The following is a 15,281-nucleotide window of genomic DNA, read 5'->3' on the forward strand; positions in this document are numbered from 1 at the left end:
CGATGCTTATGGGAGGTAACGACTTATTATATAGATAACATTCAGTCACCTAGCTCCAGTACTGTATTACTAGCATGTCAAATTTAACAACAAAATTTGAATCAACATGACTCCATTTGGATTACTGCAAAAATCTTAAATGACTTTGAAAGAAATATGTTATCCAATCTAATAAATTCCATTACTTGCATCACAAAAAGAGATTATTTCCCACTAAATAACGGGATTGTGGTTAGTTTTTGTTGAGCACAAGGGTAGGGGAGCAGTAAGGCTTTAATATAAGTAATATAAGCTAAAAAATATTTTTACTGTAGATGGCACTTGTAAAGTTAAAGTTTAGTTGGACGTCCTATACATCAGCTCATTGCAAGGGGTCCAAAACCAGCAGCAATGCACATTATCTAGGATAGGCACTGATTCCTGTAATTACTATTTTTTTTATAAGGAGACAATTTTATGGGACTTGTACTCATTTTACATTGGAGTATGGTAAGATAATTGGGGTTAAGAACCTTTCTTCCAAAGACTCAAATATGATCTAGATCAGGAATCTAACCTGAGACTTACAAATGAAAAGCTGAGTGTCATACCAATGCATCATAAAGCCGCACATTTATTTGTTTCTCCGTTTTAAACTTCTGACCCACTCATTTTCACCAAGAGAGCAGTAACAGCTCCCTCGTGCCTTTTTCATCAATTTTATGTTCAGAATTGCAAAGTGTGCCTCGTCATTTTGCCTCACTGAATGAATGACTTATCCCATACTGATGACCAAGATATCATTGACTCCATTAGAAATGTACAGAAATTTTTTAGCAAACGCTCTATTGTGGAAATGTAAATAAATGGACAAGACATTTTTCCCCAAGTGCTTGTTAAGTCACTTTGGCAGTCTGCAGAGTGCAGAGAAAAAGACAATGTAGACAATCATAAATTATAAAAATTATAAAAGTTTCAAGTTGCATTTCATAAAATGTTGCACTCTGCTTATGAGTAATATTCTAAATTTGATGACACTAGTTTTGATCATTTTGGCTACAAATTGTATAAAAAGTCTTGAAAAGCAATGATTTGTATTCAAAAGAAATAATATTTTGAGTTTTAAACAGATTTGGAACTTTACAAAAAAAAACATGCAATTCAGATTTTTTAAATGAAAAAAAAATCATAAATCTTCTACAAACCAAACTTCAATAATTCTTCCCTTTCATGCGACCGTCATTTACTCCTTTAAAAAAATTTCATTATACCTTAGCACAACTACTTCATAATTTAAAAAGTTGCAAGAACACTTTTTGTATTTTCAGTCATAATCACCTTAATAATTAATCATCACATTTATTGATGTGATCAAAATTGCACCAATCTTTTTTCCATCATCATCATCATTATTAACATCTTAACCATTGTAAACACCATTGAAACCATTACCTTAAATCCTCCTTGACAACAATAACCAAAGATGAACCACAGCGGTGTCCACATCATGACAAAGGTAACGATGAGCCAGCCCATAATTTCAGCCCAGAATGGAAACGCACCATCAGCTGTGATAGGTTTGTACTCAACTGCATTGTACAAAATGATCCACTAAGAATAGAGTATAATAATAAAAAAACCAAAACGATTTCATAATTACGATTGTTTGGTAGGTCTATGAAGTTAAATACATGTCAACAATCTACATCAAGCAGAAAATTGCACATCAAATAAATAGTATCTTCAACAGAAATTTTGAAAACACTGATTTTCCACTAAGTACTGCAGGAAATGGTACAATGATGACTACTTTCACAATCTGCATGACTTTTTTTGAGTAACTCTTGTACATTCTCGACTTAATATTTTGGGTTCTATGATCAAGTAACACAGTATAATAATGCATAAACAACTTCTTTAGCGCTTGTTGAAAGACCCATAGAGGATCACGCTGGCTATTTTGTTGTTTATCTTTTTGCATCTAATCTTTTTGGCCTCTCCAATAAGAGAACATATTTTCCCTGGTGCAATATGCTGCTTATAAGACAAAAGAAGTTAGAGCTTGTAAGCAGTGCATGCATTGAGGTTTGTCAGCAAGTTTTGACCCACACATTGTACCCACATTCTTCATACAGAATGGTATTCTTTGTCACTATTACCTACTAACGATTGCAGTCATGCGCTACAATCCTTCAAAGTGGAGAAAAATTGAAAAACTGCCATGGTGAGTAAAATATGCCTTATTAGGTATGGCCTACTAAAGTTCATACTTTTTGAATGAGCTGGCTGGACAAAGAATATTAGATAAAAATAATAATGATCAAGAATTGTAAAGGAACAAAAAATATTGATATACAAAATTTATACGGGTATTCAAAACTGTTGAGTGATCAACTGATAAGTTTTTCAGGCAATTGTGCTCACTCAACATTCAATTATTTCATTTTTATTACTAAGCTTAACTGTAAATAAGAAAAACATTTTCAAAAGTAAAAAATAAAACAAAATAATTCTTTCTTCTTTTGGTGCTGTTCCAATTAGTCAACTTCGACTGTTAAATGACATAGATTTCTTTTCTTTTTTCCTTTTGGTATTTTATTACTTGGCAATAATGTTTTCAATTTAAAACGCATGACTTACAAGAACAAAAACTGGAGTAATGACCTTGAGACAACCTTTTAAATAAGCATGATAAACAATTCGATTACATTTTGAGTAGCCCAACATCAGCATCATGTCCTCAGAGAAACGATTAGAACCTGTAAAAGTAAATGATATTGGATGTTAAATCATGGAAATGCATTCATGAACATTATACAACTCATTTCAGTCACTCAATTGGGTGAAGTACCTATGAAATATATTACCGTTTAAATGAAGAAGTAAATGCAAATTAATATAAACATCTGCCCAGTTTTTCAGAGCCATAAGGCAGATGGAACCGAGTCTATCAGGGTTAACAACTGCTTGCTACTATCTGTACATCTATCAATCATTGGATAGCTGAGTCTGAAAGATCTGTTGAAAGATTTTGTTTTTTTATAATGGAAAAGTCTCTTATCACAATATATATATATACACACACACACGCCGGTGAGTCAAAAATTAATGGAATAAATCTCCTACTGAGTTAATTTATTTTTCATGTGACGTCATATTTGGCTCAATTGAACTTACACATGCAATCTTTAAACTAAAAGTTGAAATTTTTTTGTTAAATTTTGACAATGGTACGGTAATTCAAAATGGCTGCCTCCTTTAATGTCCATCAGTGACAGGAAGTAGTCTTTCAGAGCCATTGCCCCATGGAGCTTGTGTTTATCCTGGTTTCTCTAGCGTGAAACGGACAATAGCAATGGATTGCTATCCTTTAGATAGGACGCTAGTCTATCGCAAAGTCTGCCAAATCTATTAGACTCAGCTACACATTCACTTCAGAAAAGTGAGTGGAGCAGGCACTTATGTTGGTAACAACAAGATATGAAGTGAATAGAAAAGTGCCAGAAGACAATAGAGAATAAAAATTTTTTCGCGGCGGTGGTGGGGTTCGAACCTGCGACCTTATTGGTACGACAACTCCGCCTGGCAGGTGAGAGCGTGGCTCTACCGTGTGAGCTATCCACGAACACAAAAAATATTCGTTTCAAACCCAAAGTCATTACTAGATCCCTCTCTCACCCACTTCTTGAGACCGCCGATTCGTTCGTACACCACCATCGCGAATAATTTTGACCAGCAGTTAAGCTTAATAGCCAATATTCTCAACACAAACATATAACATAGAAACGATTGAGACATTGAGTATGCTCCGGTGTATGGGGTGAATTTTTAATTCAGAAAAGTGAGTGGAGCAGGCACTTATGTTGGTAACAACAAGATATGAAGTGAATAGAAAAGTGCCAGAAGACAATAGAGAATAAAAATTTTTTCGCGGCGGTGGTGGGGTTCGAACCTGCGACCTTATTGGTACGACAACTCCGCCTGGCAGGTGAGAGCGTGGCTCTACCGTGTGAGCTATCCACGAACACAAAAATATTCGTTTCAAACCCAAAGTCATTACTAGATCCCTCTCTCACCCACTTCTTGAGACCGCCGATTCGTTCACCAATCGTTTCTATGTTATATGTTTGTGATGAGAATATTGGCTATTAAGCTTAACTGCTGGTCAAAATTATTCGCGATGGTGGTGTACGAACGAATCGGCGGTCTCAAGAAGTGGGTGAGAGAGGGATCTAGTAATGACTTTGGGTTTGAAACGAATATTTTTTGTGTTCGTGGATAGCTCACACGGTAGAGCCACGCTCTCACCTGCCAGGCGGAGTTGTCGTACCAATAAGGTCGCAGGTTCGAACCCCACCACCGCCGCGAAAAAATTTTTATTCTCTATTGTCTTCTGGCACTTTTCTATTCACTTCATATCTTGTTGTTACATACACATTCACTGTTGGGTGGAGGGGGGTCAGGAAAAAATATCGACTGCACCCGGGATCGATATTGGTCCCCTTGTGTGTGTGTGAAGCGAGTGCTCCACCAGCTGAGCTATCAGATTCAGGACCCCCCAGCGACAGGTAGCTGTCATTGAATTTCTTGTTTTCAAAGAAGATACCTCGAGTAACATTTTAAAATGCCTTAGGTAAGTTTATAAAACTCAGGCATTTTGTAGAGATAGTGTTTTTAGTTGGGTTGAACATGTATCTCATCATTAAGAAGAAAATGAGATGCAATCCACCACCTAATCTGACACCCCCTCAACTATGTCTTTATCTGGTGATGGTCGCCGTTCAAGCAGTATCAACTCACTGAATCAAATATAGACAGACACACTGATCAGATCTGATTGAAGCACTGCCCTTGATGAGATAGCAGGTACAAACAGACATTGAAGAGACTGAAAGCAAGAATTCGTCGAGTTAGACCGTATTTGGAGATGGAACGAGTACCGTTTCTTCATGAAAATGTCCTTCCACATACGTCGGGTAAAGGGAGGTAATCGCATTATTTGATGGACAACGCTGTCTCACCCTCCTTATTCCCCAGACTTCATAGTTTTGGACATACATCTTTTTGGTCCATTGAAGGAGGCAATGAGGGGACATCACTTTGAAGATGATTAAGAATCCAAGACAGTAGTGAAAAATTGGCTCAAAGTTCAGTCAACTCAGTTTTATGAGGACAGGATTTATGCCCTTACAAAAAGGTGGAGTGTGCCTATCGTGAGAGTTGGAGACTATGTTGAGAAGTAGCATTCTACTCGGCTAATGCCAAGCTTTAATTTGAGGTATGATGAGGTATGCATGGTATTGATTCAATTTGTTTTAAAGTAATAAGCAGAGTCCCATCACTTTTTGACTCTCACACACATACACACATATATATATATTGTTACCATCTCTATATCAGGTGGTCACAAAAAAATGCATCGCTTTTTGTCAGCTTGTATCTCTGAGGCTCTTCATTGGATTTCTTTCAAATTCAAAATACAAATAAAACTAATCCTAATACATAGATGGTTGAGCTCTCTCATCACATGCAAAGGGACTAAGCTCAATCCTGGGTGCAGTCAAAAAATTTTCTGACCCTCCTAGGCCACCTAACAGTGAATGGGTAGCCGAGTCTGTTAGATTTGGTGGAAAGTACTTTGCGATAGATTAGAGTCCTATCCAAATGGTAGCAAGCAATTGCTATTGTCAGTTTCATGCCATAGAAACTGGGATAAACCCCGGCTCTATGGGACCAATGGCTCTGAAGGACTACTTACTTTACTATTTTACACATAGACTCAAAATTTTATGAATATGAATTGAAAACAAAAAAGACACAGTGATTTTTCATAACCGTGTTCAGAAATACAATATCAGAGAATAATGATGCAACATTGCACAGTAAAATGGCGACAATCTTAACATTTGTTGCCAGTTTTAGCAAACATTAATTATGTTTCCTTAAACATTATTTTCAGTATAATTCTCCTCATCATGTAAGAAATCATCTGTATAGCACACTCACATTCCTATTTAGGTCCAACGATGACAAAATTAGCAATTTAAGTGATCAATAGCACTGCCATCCTCTTTAATGACCCAACGTAATCTCTTTTTCCAACTTGAAATGCAATTCCAAATTTCCTCAATGGTTATCTTCTCCCAGCATAAAATAATTCTTTCTCTCAAGGTTTCTTCTGTGAAGGTAGATCTTTGTCCACTATAAACCTTCTCTGTCAAAGAATTCCAAATTGCGAAATCCATGGATTCAAGCCGGGTGGTTGAGGCGGCCAGTTGTCTTTTTCTATGACATAAATATTCTTACTTCGAAGAAAAGCTTGTGTTCTTTTGCTTGTATGGGATGTAGCACGATTTTGTTGAAAATGAAATTCCTTCCTGGTTAAAGGTGTTCACAGTCTGACAAAAGAATTTCTCTCAATAGTTTTATGTAATTATCAGCATAGTTTCCCAGGCATAGCAACAAGTGTCTTCTTTAAATAATTAGAATATGCAAGTGCCACAATAAAATGCATCATCTTTTCGATACAGACATTTTTAGGAGGTGATACAAGATTTTATATAATCAAAAACCGTTAATCTAATTATTTTGATATTTTGCAATTCTATTAATAAAGAATAGTTCTAATAGTAATAAAAATTTGAAAAAGATATCTTTATAACTTTTTACAATAGAAATAAATAAATAGCGGCACATTTTTTGTGTGACCACCTGGTATATTGTTACTATCTCATTAACAATGCTACAGAGACCATATTAACTATGGTTCCACTGGCCTGATAGGCCTGAGGGACTAATTTGAAACTTACCCTTATCAAAATCAGCCAAACATATTCGGTAAAAGTAATTGTATATATGACATCTACAAACATTTCTATTTAATATTATAATTTTCAAATTATTTTTTAATGGGAAAAAATGCTGAGGCATATAGCATTTTAAAAAAACAATCTGTTAACTTTAATATTGAGTAATAACCAATAAATGTGATTAAAGAACTCTACAAGGAGTCCCAAGCCAACAGCAACACTGGGCATTTAAAACACTATTATGATTTCTATTCAAAAGAAGTAATATTATTTGAGACAAGGTACTCATTTTACACCAGAGCATAATAGGAAAATGTGAGAAGAGAGACTAGTTCTAGACTCAACTGTGTGCCAATGACAGGTCACAAGCCGAGTTTCATCAAATCAAACAATATTCAGTCTGAATGTTTAATGTATAAATGGTCACAATGGTTTGCCAAAACTGGATGAGTGCATTGAAACTCTGTTGTGGTGGTTAAATTATACTACGCACTACATATTGCAGGATTGCATTGTATGATTAGAGATTAAGCAAAATTCTGACACATGATCAAATTTAAATGTACATTTTATACTTATTTTTGTTGATAAAACAATCATTTGATGCATTTAATATTTCCTTTTATAGAAGAAAATTTTTGAAACAACAAAACTATATTCTAAGGTTGATTGCTTGCATACGGTAACTAAGTGCGTTCAGATTCTAATGTAAATCGCTGTATAGGTGTAAGTTATATATGTTTATATTTATATTTTAAGTTTATAATCAAACCATGATTTTTTTAAACAATATACTTTGCTCACCATACACCCATACAATGGCCACAACTTGAAGAAGCCCTACCAGTAAGAGAGGAAATTCTATGAAGATGTCACTGATCTCTAGAACATACTGACCACCCTGCAAAGAAACATGGATTTAGATAAAATATATGTCCATACACTATTCTTTCTTTTCGTCCGAAATTTGATTACAATATTTCTAAAGCAATCTTGTAGTTACCTTGCCTAAGCAAAAGTCCTTCGATATCCCTTTTGGCGTCTCTGTCTAGAAATGATTGTAAATATGTGAACTTTGAAATCTCAGGTAAGTTAGTATTGTCAATCAATACTGTAAATTTGTCAAAAAATGATGACCAAGAAGAGAACTTACCGTTTAATGTTCCAATATCCATTTTTGGAAAGAAACCCAACACTTCTATCATGCTCGCTGCCTCGTCTTTGACAGTTGAATTCGTGCAACATTTGAGTTATCTGTGCAATGACCTCATTTGCACTCTGTAAATATGACACACTCCATTCTATGTCTGCCTCTATCTCACTCTCATCCAAAAACAGCTCCACTTCATCCTGCATGACCGACAGTGCACCAAGTCTTTTTTTCACGTCATCATGTAATTGTTCTGTTATCACATTGTCCTTTCTTAAAAGAATATTGGCATTATTTACGACCCTTCATGCTTTTCTCCTCCGTTTCCCCAAGTGGGCCATCTAGAATTACTCAAAATTCACTAACTATCCATTAAAACTTCAAGATTCACAAGAATATAATAATCTAAAATCCTTTATCCCGGGTTTCAGCACCAATGTTGTAGATTAGGAATAATTACAATAAATTCAATATTTCAAAAATTTAGAACAAATTTAATTTAAATAAAACATTTTGCTGCTCAAGCCTTCGATTACAAAACATTCAATGACCATTCTAACTCTCTTTCACCAACTACACACTACATGCACAGGACACTCACTCATTTGACCCCGATACACACAACGGTGACCATAATAGTCAACAGTTTTCACGGCAGATTTCAAGAGCATTCATTGTGCATAGTTTGAGATTACCTATAAAGTCTCATCCAGCCACAAGCACAGGATTCCACTAAGAGGAACACACTCAAATGCTTACAATTTACATTCACAAGAACAAATATAACAAAGCATAACAGAGATGATTTACAGGGGAAAAAAATATAATCTCCCAAAATTATAAACATTCGACTGTTTTCCTCTCAGCCAAGGACTGACAAGGGAAAGAACAAAACGTAATCCCAAGACAATGACAAAAAGCAAGTTGGAAAACATATAATAAGGGTATAGAAGACACAGTAAGTGACTTCCCTGCCCACTTTGGGAACCAAAAATACAACAACATTTATTGGTTGGACATTAGTTTTGCCATTGTGATGTAGGGACACTGTCTTGCATTCACAGCAATACCTAACTTAGGTCCACAAGTTCAAATCAGCGATTCAACACCTTGATGAACAACAGCTCATTTACCTTTTAACCCCCTTGACAGAAAGCCATTCCTTTCAATCCCTGCATCATACTGGAATGAAGTATGCTCAAAATCTGAATTTCCAGCATTTTTGCTTAAATTAACGATGCACTACACAATTGCATGTTTGATGACACAGTGTGTTAACTAACGAATAAAACTCCCGTATGAGACGCATAACTTAGTTTTATTCAAGTACCAATGGTATTTATCTTATATTCAAATAAAAAATACAAATTTCATTTTCATCAAATAATTTTTTCATTAAGTTTGCAGATACAGGATGTGTATAAACAGGCACAAAAATATGCAACAGAAATATAAAACCAGAGCAAATAATAACAATAAATATTTTGAGAAAATAAATGTCTTCAGACATTTCCTCAAACCAGAGTAGTAGTAGTATGCCTTGCAGTCCCATTGACGCTTGCTGAGAATTGTGTGATTCAGTCATAGTCGATGAGTATATCTGCTCTCTCTATCCATATTGTTAATTGTTTCCATTGGTCACGGTCCTGGGAAGAGTTTTGAGGCTGTCGAGATCTTGTTGTGACTTTAGTACGGAGGGCACTGCAATATTTCTTGGTTCTTCAGGCATTAATTCGGTCTCATCTGAATCCAGAAATTTCTGATATGTAGAGAGATCCTGGTTCAGGTAGATACTATTGATGTTGGTGGTCTCCCTACATACTTGGTGCCATGAAGGAAATATTCTGTCATTGCAGTTTGGGCAGAGTACGGCTTGAGAAACGGACAGATTCATATAATATAAAGTACCTGTTAGTCCCCTTTCAAATAAACACTTTCAAAACACCCATCACTGCCAATAGATGAAGTACTAATTGAGTGGAGTGGTATTTGTGTTGTGTATAGGCAAGAATGCTCAACTTCATTTCACTTTGTTATAAGTTGAGACACTGTAATGCTGGATAGTAGTAATAGTAGTAAGCCTCGCAGTCCGAATGATACTTGCTGAGAATTGTGTGATTCAGTCATAGTCGATGAGTATCGCAGCTCTCTCCATCCATGTTGTTAATTGTTTCCATTGGTCACGGTCCTGGAAGATAGTTTTGAGGCTGTCAAGATCTTGTTGTGACTTTAGTAAGGAGGGCACTGCACTATTTCTTAGTTATTCAGGGATTAATTCGGCCTCATCTGAATCCAGAAATGTCTGATATGTAGAGAGATCCTGGTTCAGGGTAGTTACTATTGATGTTGGTGGTCTCCCTACATATTTGTTGCCATGAAGGAAATATTCTGTCATTGCAGTTTGGGCTGGGATGTAAGATGTGACCAAATAGCCTCCATTGCTATTATCTTATTTTTGTACTCTGGCATTGGACTCTGGTTTTTTCATAGAGATCAGTATTTGTAATTGTCTCTGACCAATAGATTCCGATTACGCGACGTAATTGTTTGTGGCAGTATGAATCGAGACTTTCAAGTTCTTTTTGTGAGGCCCCAGGTTCCAGAATTTTATGTCAATATCGGAATAATCAGTGCCTCGCAAATCTGTATTCATTTATTCTCACTGATTATGTTATTTCTATTCCATAAATTTTGGAGTTGGTTGAATGCATTTGTGGCCAGCTGCTTTCATTTTCTGATGTCTTCATTTTTGTTGATCAAATTGCCTAGTTTACATATACTTTTCCATTCATTTAAATTTCTATTGATTTTGGTACATTGTTTTGGATTGATTCACTTTTAGGTTCCATGCTCCTAGGGTAGTTGATATTATTGGCGTGTAAATTTTTGCTTGACGTTCTGATTCAAAGATTAGGTCTGTATCATCTGCGTATATCAATTCACGAGTGATATTTATTGGTGGTAATTTTGGTCTTAGATCTTTCATGGCGGATTCGAGGTATATATCGTGAATAGAATTGGACTCAAGCTGTCTCCTTGAGGGGATCCAATTGAGGTTGATATTGTTAATTCTCTGCCGGATCCAAATTGTAATGTAGTATTTGATAATAGGTAACTTATGAGCTTCACGTGATCTTTGTCCAAAAATGAGTCAAGGATTGATAACAACTTGGTTCTACATATGGTGTCGAAAGCTGAACTCATATCAATTCCAAGTATGGTAAATTCTTCCTTATATTTCTCTGTTCTGCAGTGCTTCTATCTTTTTTAAACCCGCTTTGTGATGGTGAAAGATATTTCTCTACCTTTTCTCTAATTCTGCTGAGCATGATTGTGCTTAAACTTTTCTTAGCGTGGATAATAAAACGATCGGTCGCAATTTTTCTAAAAGGCCTCTCTTTTTATTTGATTTGTTTAGCAGAATGAGTTTTCCACTTCCAAGATTGACAACTTGTTTTGTCATGAATATATCTTGATGACGAAAGCATGCAAAACTAGCTGATATTAGGTATTCCAAACCAAAAATTCAAATTTAAAATGCACGCCTGACGCTTGTCTATTTGGACACAGCTTCAAAACCCATGAAGAACACAAAAAACCAGATGTAATTATCTCAAAAAACAAAAAAGTTACGGGCTTTCAAAGTTTATTGGACTTAGAAAAATTTGTACGATTAATCGAACATGAACATTGAGTCATCTTCTAAAGCAAGTAAATGAGAATGAAACCCTCCAACAAATGATAATAGGAGGGTTTTAACATCTGTGGAACCCAGGCAAATAAAAAAGCAAAAAGAATAAAACCATTCGTAACACAATGATAAAATACATGATCCTAAAAATGAGAAAAATGTCAAATTTTACGACATTTTCGACAAATTTTGCCATTTGGGCCATTTTGGTGGCTACACAACTCAAAATACGAATATCATACACGGCCTAAAGTTGATCTGTGCACTCCACCATGCACACAGATACACTCTAATTTTTTTCATACAAGACATAGGTCAAATTAAAAAGTTACAGACATCCAAAACTGACAAAAAACGTAAAAATCAACATTTCGGACGAAAAGCGAAATTTTCGCGTTTTCGGCGTATTTCGAATCAACATAACTTTTCAACCCTCCGGACTACATACACAAACCGCATATCAAAATTTTCAGTATTCTCTCAGCTATCTCTTTATACTAAAACAATACAACTAATCATGCAATATGATATACTTTAAAGCAGTGCAAGTATATGTGTCACCAAATAATGGTCAAAATTTGCAATAATGAATGAACTGCTGTATGAAAAATAGTTGATGGACTACATAATTGTGATATGAAAAACATTAGTAGGCATGTCAACTTCATTTAAAACAAGTCACAAGAAAAAGGTCCTAAAACATGCATAATTCAACTGAAACCAATGGTGCTAAATAGTAGTAGAAGACTGAAAAAAAAAAATTAATTAAATCAAACATACGCACATTGGCGATAACTTTAACTGACCCTAAGACGCTTTCTAGGTGGTTCAAATTCTCCCGATCCCAAACAAGAAATAAGGGACTGATACAATTTATCCAAATTACCTGTCAAACTTAGTTCTTTCTCCTGGAGCACTAACTTTCTATATCTAATCTGCGCTTTAAGACTCTCAACCCTATTACCCCCTCTGTCTCTACTGATCAATTCATCAACTTCCTCCTTTGTCGTGCAAACACCACCCTGACTGATTACAGCATTCACAACTTTAAGGTGTTTCTCTCGCTCTCTAACATCCATTAAAACAGAAGGAATTTCATTAAAGTCTATGGGGGCACCGATGAAGTCCATATATCTTTCACCCTGCACGAGAGCTCCAGCAGTTTTCCAGGCACTCTGGCATCTGTGCTGCAACTGCGACACGGTTACGGATTGTCCAGAGTGAACTCTAGCAAACCAATCATGTACCTAGTTAATGACAAAAACAGTAAAGAGGAAGACGTTAACGAAGATCATGTACCTAGTTAATGACAAAAACAGAAAAGAGGAAGACTTTAACGAAGATCATGTACCTAGTTAATGACAAAAGCAGAAAAGAGGAAGACGTTAACGAAGATCATGTACCTAGTTAATGACAAAAACAGAAAAGAGGAAGACATTAACGAGAGGAAGACATTAACGAAGATATATACAATGATTATAGTACTACTCTCCACGGGCTACATCTCATAGTCTTAACTAAAAATTGCGTGTTCTAGCAGGATTTGAGCACACTAAATATAATCACGGTACATGATAAAGCATTCTAGAGTCGGGTTACGGAATTACATTTTTAAAATACAAAACAACTCTCCAAATTCACATATGCTCTGATTCAAGCACATTGACCGGCGTCGAGATATCTGGGTTGTACTGTACAACATATCTCCAAATTCATATATATATGCTCTGATTAAAGCACATTTGCTCCTGCTCCCAGGAGCGTGAGTACTGCACTGATACTCTATGTCTTTCAAAATATTAAAAAGCAAAAGAACTTACATCGTTCCAAGTGGCATTGCCTTCATCCTTTAGCAGGTGCAGCTGACACAGCAGTTTGTTTGTCAATGGAGGCACAGGGCCGGGAAGGCTTGGTCGACGACCTTTGCCAGTCATAAGGAAAATGCAAGCCTTTTGAAGGGATCATCCCTCAAAGAAGATGGGAAGGGTGTTGAAATTGAAACTGTTGGAAGAAAAAAAGAGTAGGGAATTATAAACAAATGCCAAAGGGAAATGAAACAATGTACAATATATGAGCAGTCATAATAGTATGAGCATTTCTCCAGTGCTTCACTTCACCACAATAAAAAATATGCTGAAAGCATCTGCTACATACATTACACAGCAGCAATAGGTCTATGCTAATTTGTGAAAGTTTAAAGATCCAAACTTGATACCTGCTGCTCGAGTAGAAAGAAAACGGCACTGCAATTGCACTCTCGTCCCAGATATTATATGAAAGTGCAAAACTAATTATTGAGTCATTGAGAGAACGGTAGATAAGACTAAAAGATATTTGCACTTGTACTAAACAAACCTTGCTTAAATCCTCCGAAGCATTCAGAAAATTAGAAATCAACTTCTCATAATGCCAATGTTTACGTTGCCGTCAAGGAAGACCTTTGACCTTATAACCAATGAATCAACCAATCAGCGCCTGTCATTTTTAGTGAGTGCCATCGACATTTCGTTGCTAAAAATCGCCATCTCAGCCCCCCCCCCCCCCCCCCAACTAGTAATTGCATTATTCGATTAACAGCTTAAAATCACGATCAAAATTTCTTATACCTACACTCTGAAATATACATATTTGTTAAAAATAGGTGAAATGGATGTCATTATGCTTCCAAATTAATTAGATGACCGTGAAAACCACAGTCTACTTGATTGAGACTTAGACTTAGCTCACTTCGCTTTACCGTCACCGAAAAACGGACACACAAACACCACACTTTCAGACAAAAACAGTGGAAGAAATGTTTTTAAAACATGATAATAATATTTAAATGTATCATTAGCTACTTACTGGTTTCGTTTTGTTGAGACATCTCTGTCCATCGCAACCCGTCATTCGCCGTCGAATCGACGATTGCTCTCAGTCGGCCATTATCCAACCTCGTTCAAAATGAGTGGAAAACTGCGGATAGTGTCTTCATAAAAGTAGCTCTGCCTCACTCGTGGAATTAAAACTCCATACAAAGTTGATGTATTTAGACGTAAAAATGCATCCCCGATCGTTTGATGAAACAGCAAAGACCTTTAAATTTGAAATGACCTGATATTTTTTACATTTTGGTCTTTACTTGAGATTTAAACCGCCTTCTACCACTCAAAGAAAAAATGCTGTTGAACTCGCATGACAGGAAATCTCCGTTGTCCAGATTGTCGAAAACCACGAGAAAATCTGTTAATTCACCGCCAAGTTATCCTTTTTTAAATAAGGCGAAGTTTAAAAATAAGAGATCGTCTTCACGGTCCAAGCCGGGTTGATAGTACTTTTAAAGCACATGAGTACTATTTAACAGAACCCGTTTTTGTTGACATTTAATGTCACAATTGAAAAAGAAAACAAAACTATTTCATTGGTGCACATAATTTTTTGTTTCATTTTAAAAATAAGGGGGAAAGTAGAAAGGGAAAATGGCACTCGATATCCGATTCTGCGTTACGGCAGCCATTTTCCACTCACACTAGGCATGGGTTTGGAATACCTACTGATATGTATAACAAGATATATTTAATGCTGGATAGGAGAATTATAAACTCAATTTTTTTCATTTAAATATACTAATGCCATGTAGGTATGTGATCATTGTTATTTTAGTGATTTATAC

At 35.9% G+C, this 15,281-nt stretch overlaps 2 protein-coding genes across 2 annotated transcripts in view; both read right to left on the reverse strand.

Moving 5' to 3' along the window:
* LOC144977304 (sodium- and chloride-dependent glycine transporter 1-like) overlaps positions 1 to 15,281 on the reverse strand; it is a 39,326-nt gene that overhangs the window by 913 nt on the left and 23,132 nt on the right. The window contains exons 12-14 of the mRNA XM_078922367.1: positions 7,593 to 7,689; positions 2,620 to 2,738; positions 1,432 to 1,590 (exon numbers count right to left, since the gene is read on the reverse strand). Of these exons, the coding sequence (XP_078778493.1) occupies positions 1,432 to 1,590; positions 2,620 to 2,738; positions 7,593 to 7,689 (375 nt within the window). The remainder of the gene's footprint in view (positions 1 to 1,431; positions 1,591 to 2,619; positions 2,739 to 7,592; positions 7,690 to 15,281) is intronic.
* LOC144977305 (uncharacterized) lies at positions 9,238 to 15,255 on the reverse strand. The gene is made up of 3 exons (XM_078922368.1): positions 14,474 to 15,255; positions 13,450 to 13,630; positions 9,238 to 12,876 (listed from the first exon to the last, which is right to left on the reverse strand). The coding sequence occupies exons 2-3, from the start codon at positions 13,561 to 13,563 to the stop codon at positions 12,427 to 12,429; spliced, it is 564 nt and encodes a 187-aa protein (XP_078778494.1). The 5' UTR covers positions 13,564 to 13,630; positions 14,474 to 15,255; the 3' UTR covers positions 9,238 to 12,426.

This window comes from Berghia stephanieae, chromosome 7, assembly GCF_034508935.2.
Source record: "Berghia stephanieae isolate SIO BIC M18660-M18661 chromosome 7, UCSD_Bste_1.3, whole genome shotgun sequence".
Taxonomy (NCBI): domain Eukaryota; kingdom Metazoa; phylum Mollusca; class Gastropoda; order Nudibranchia; family Aeolidiidae; genus Berghia; species Berghia stephanieae.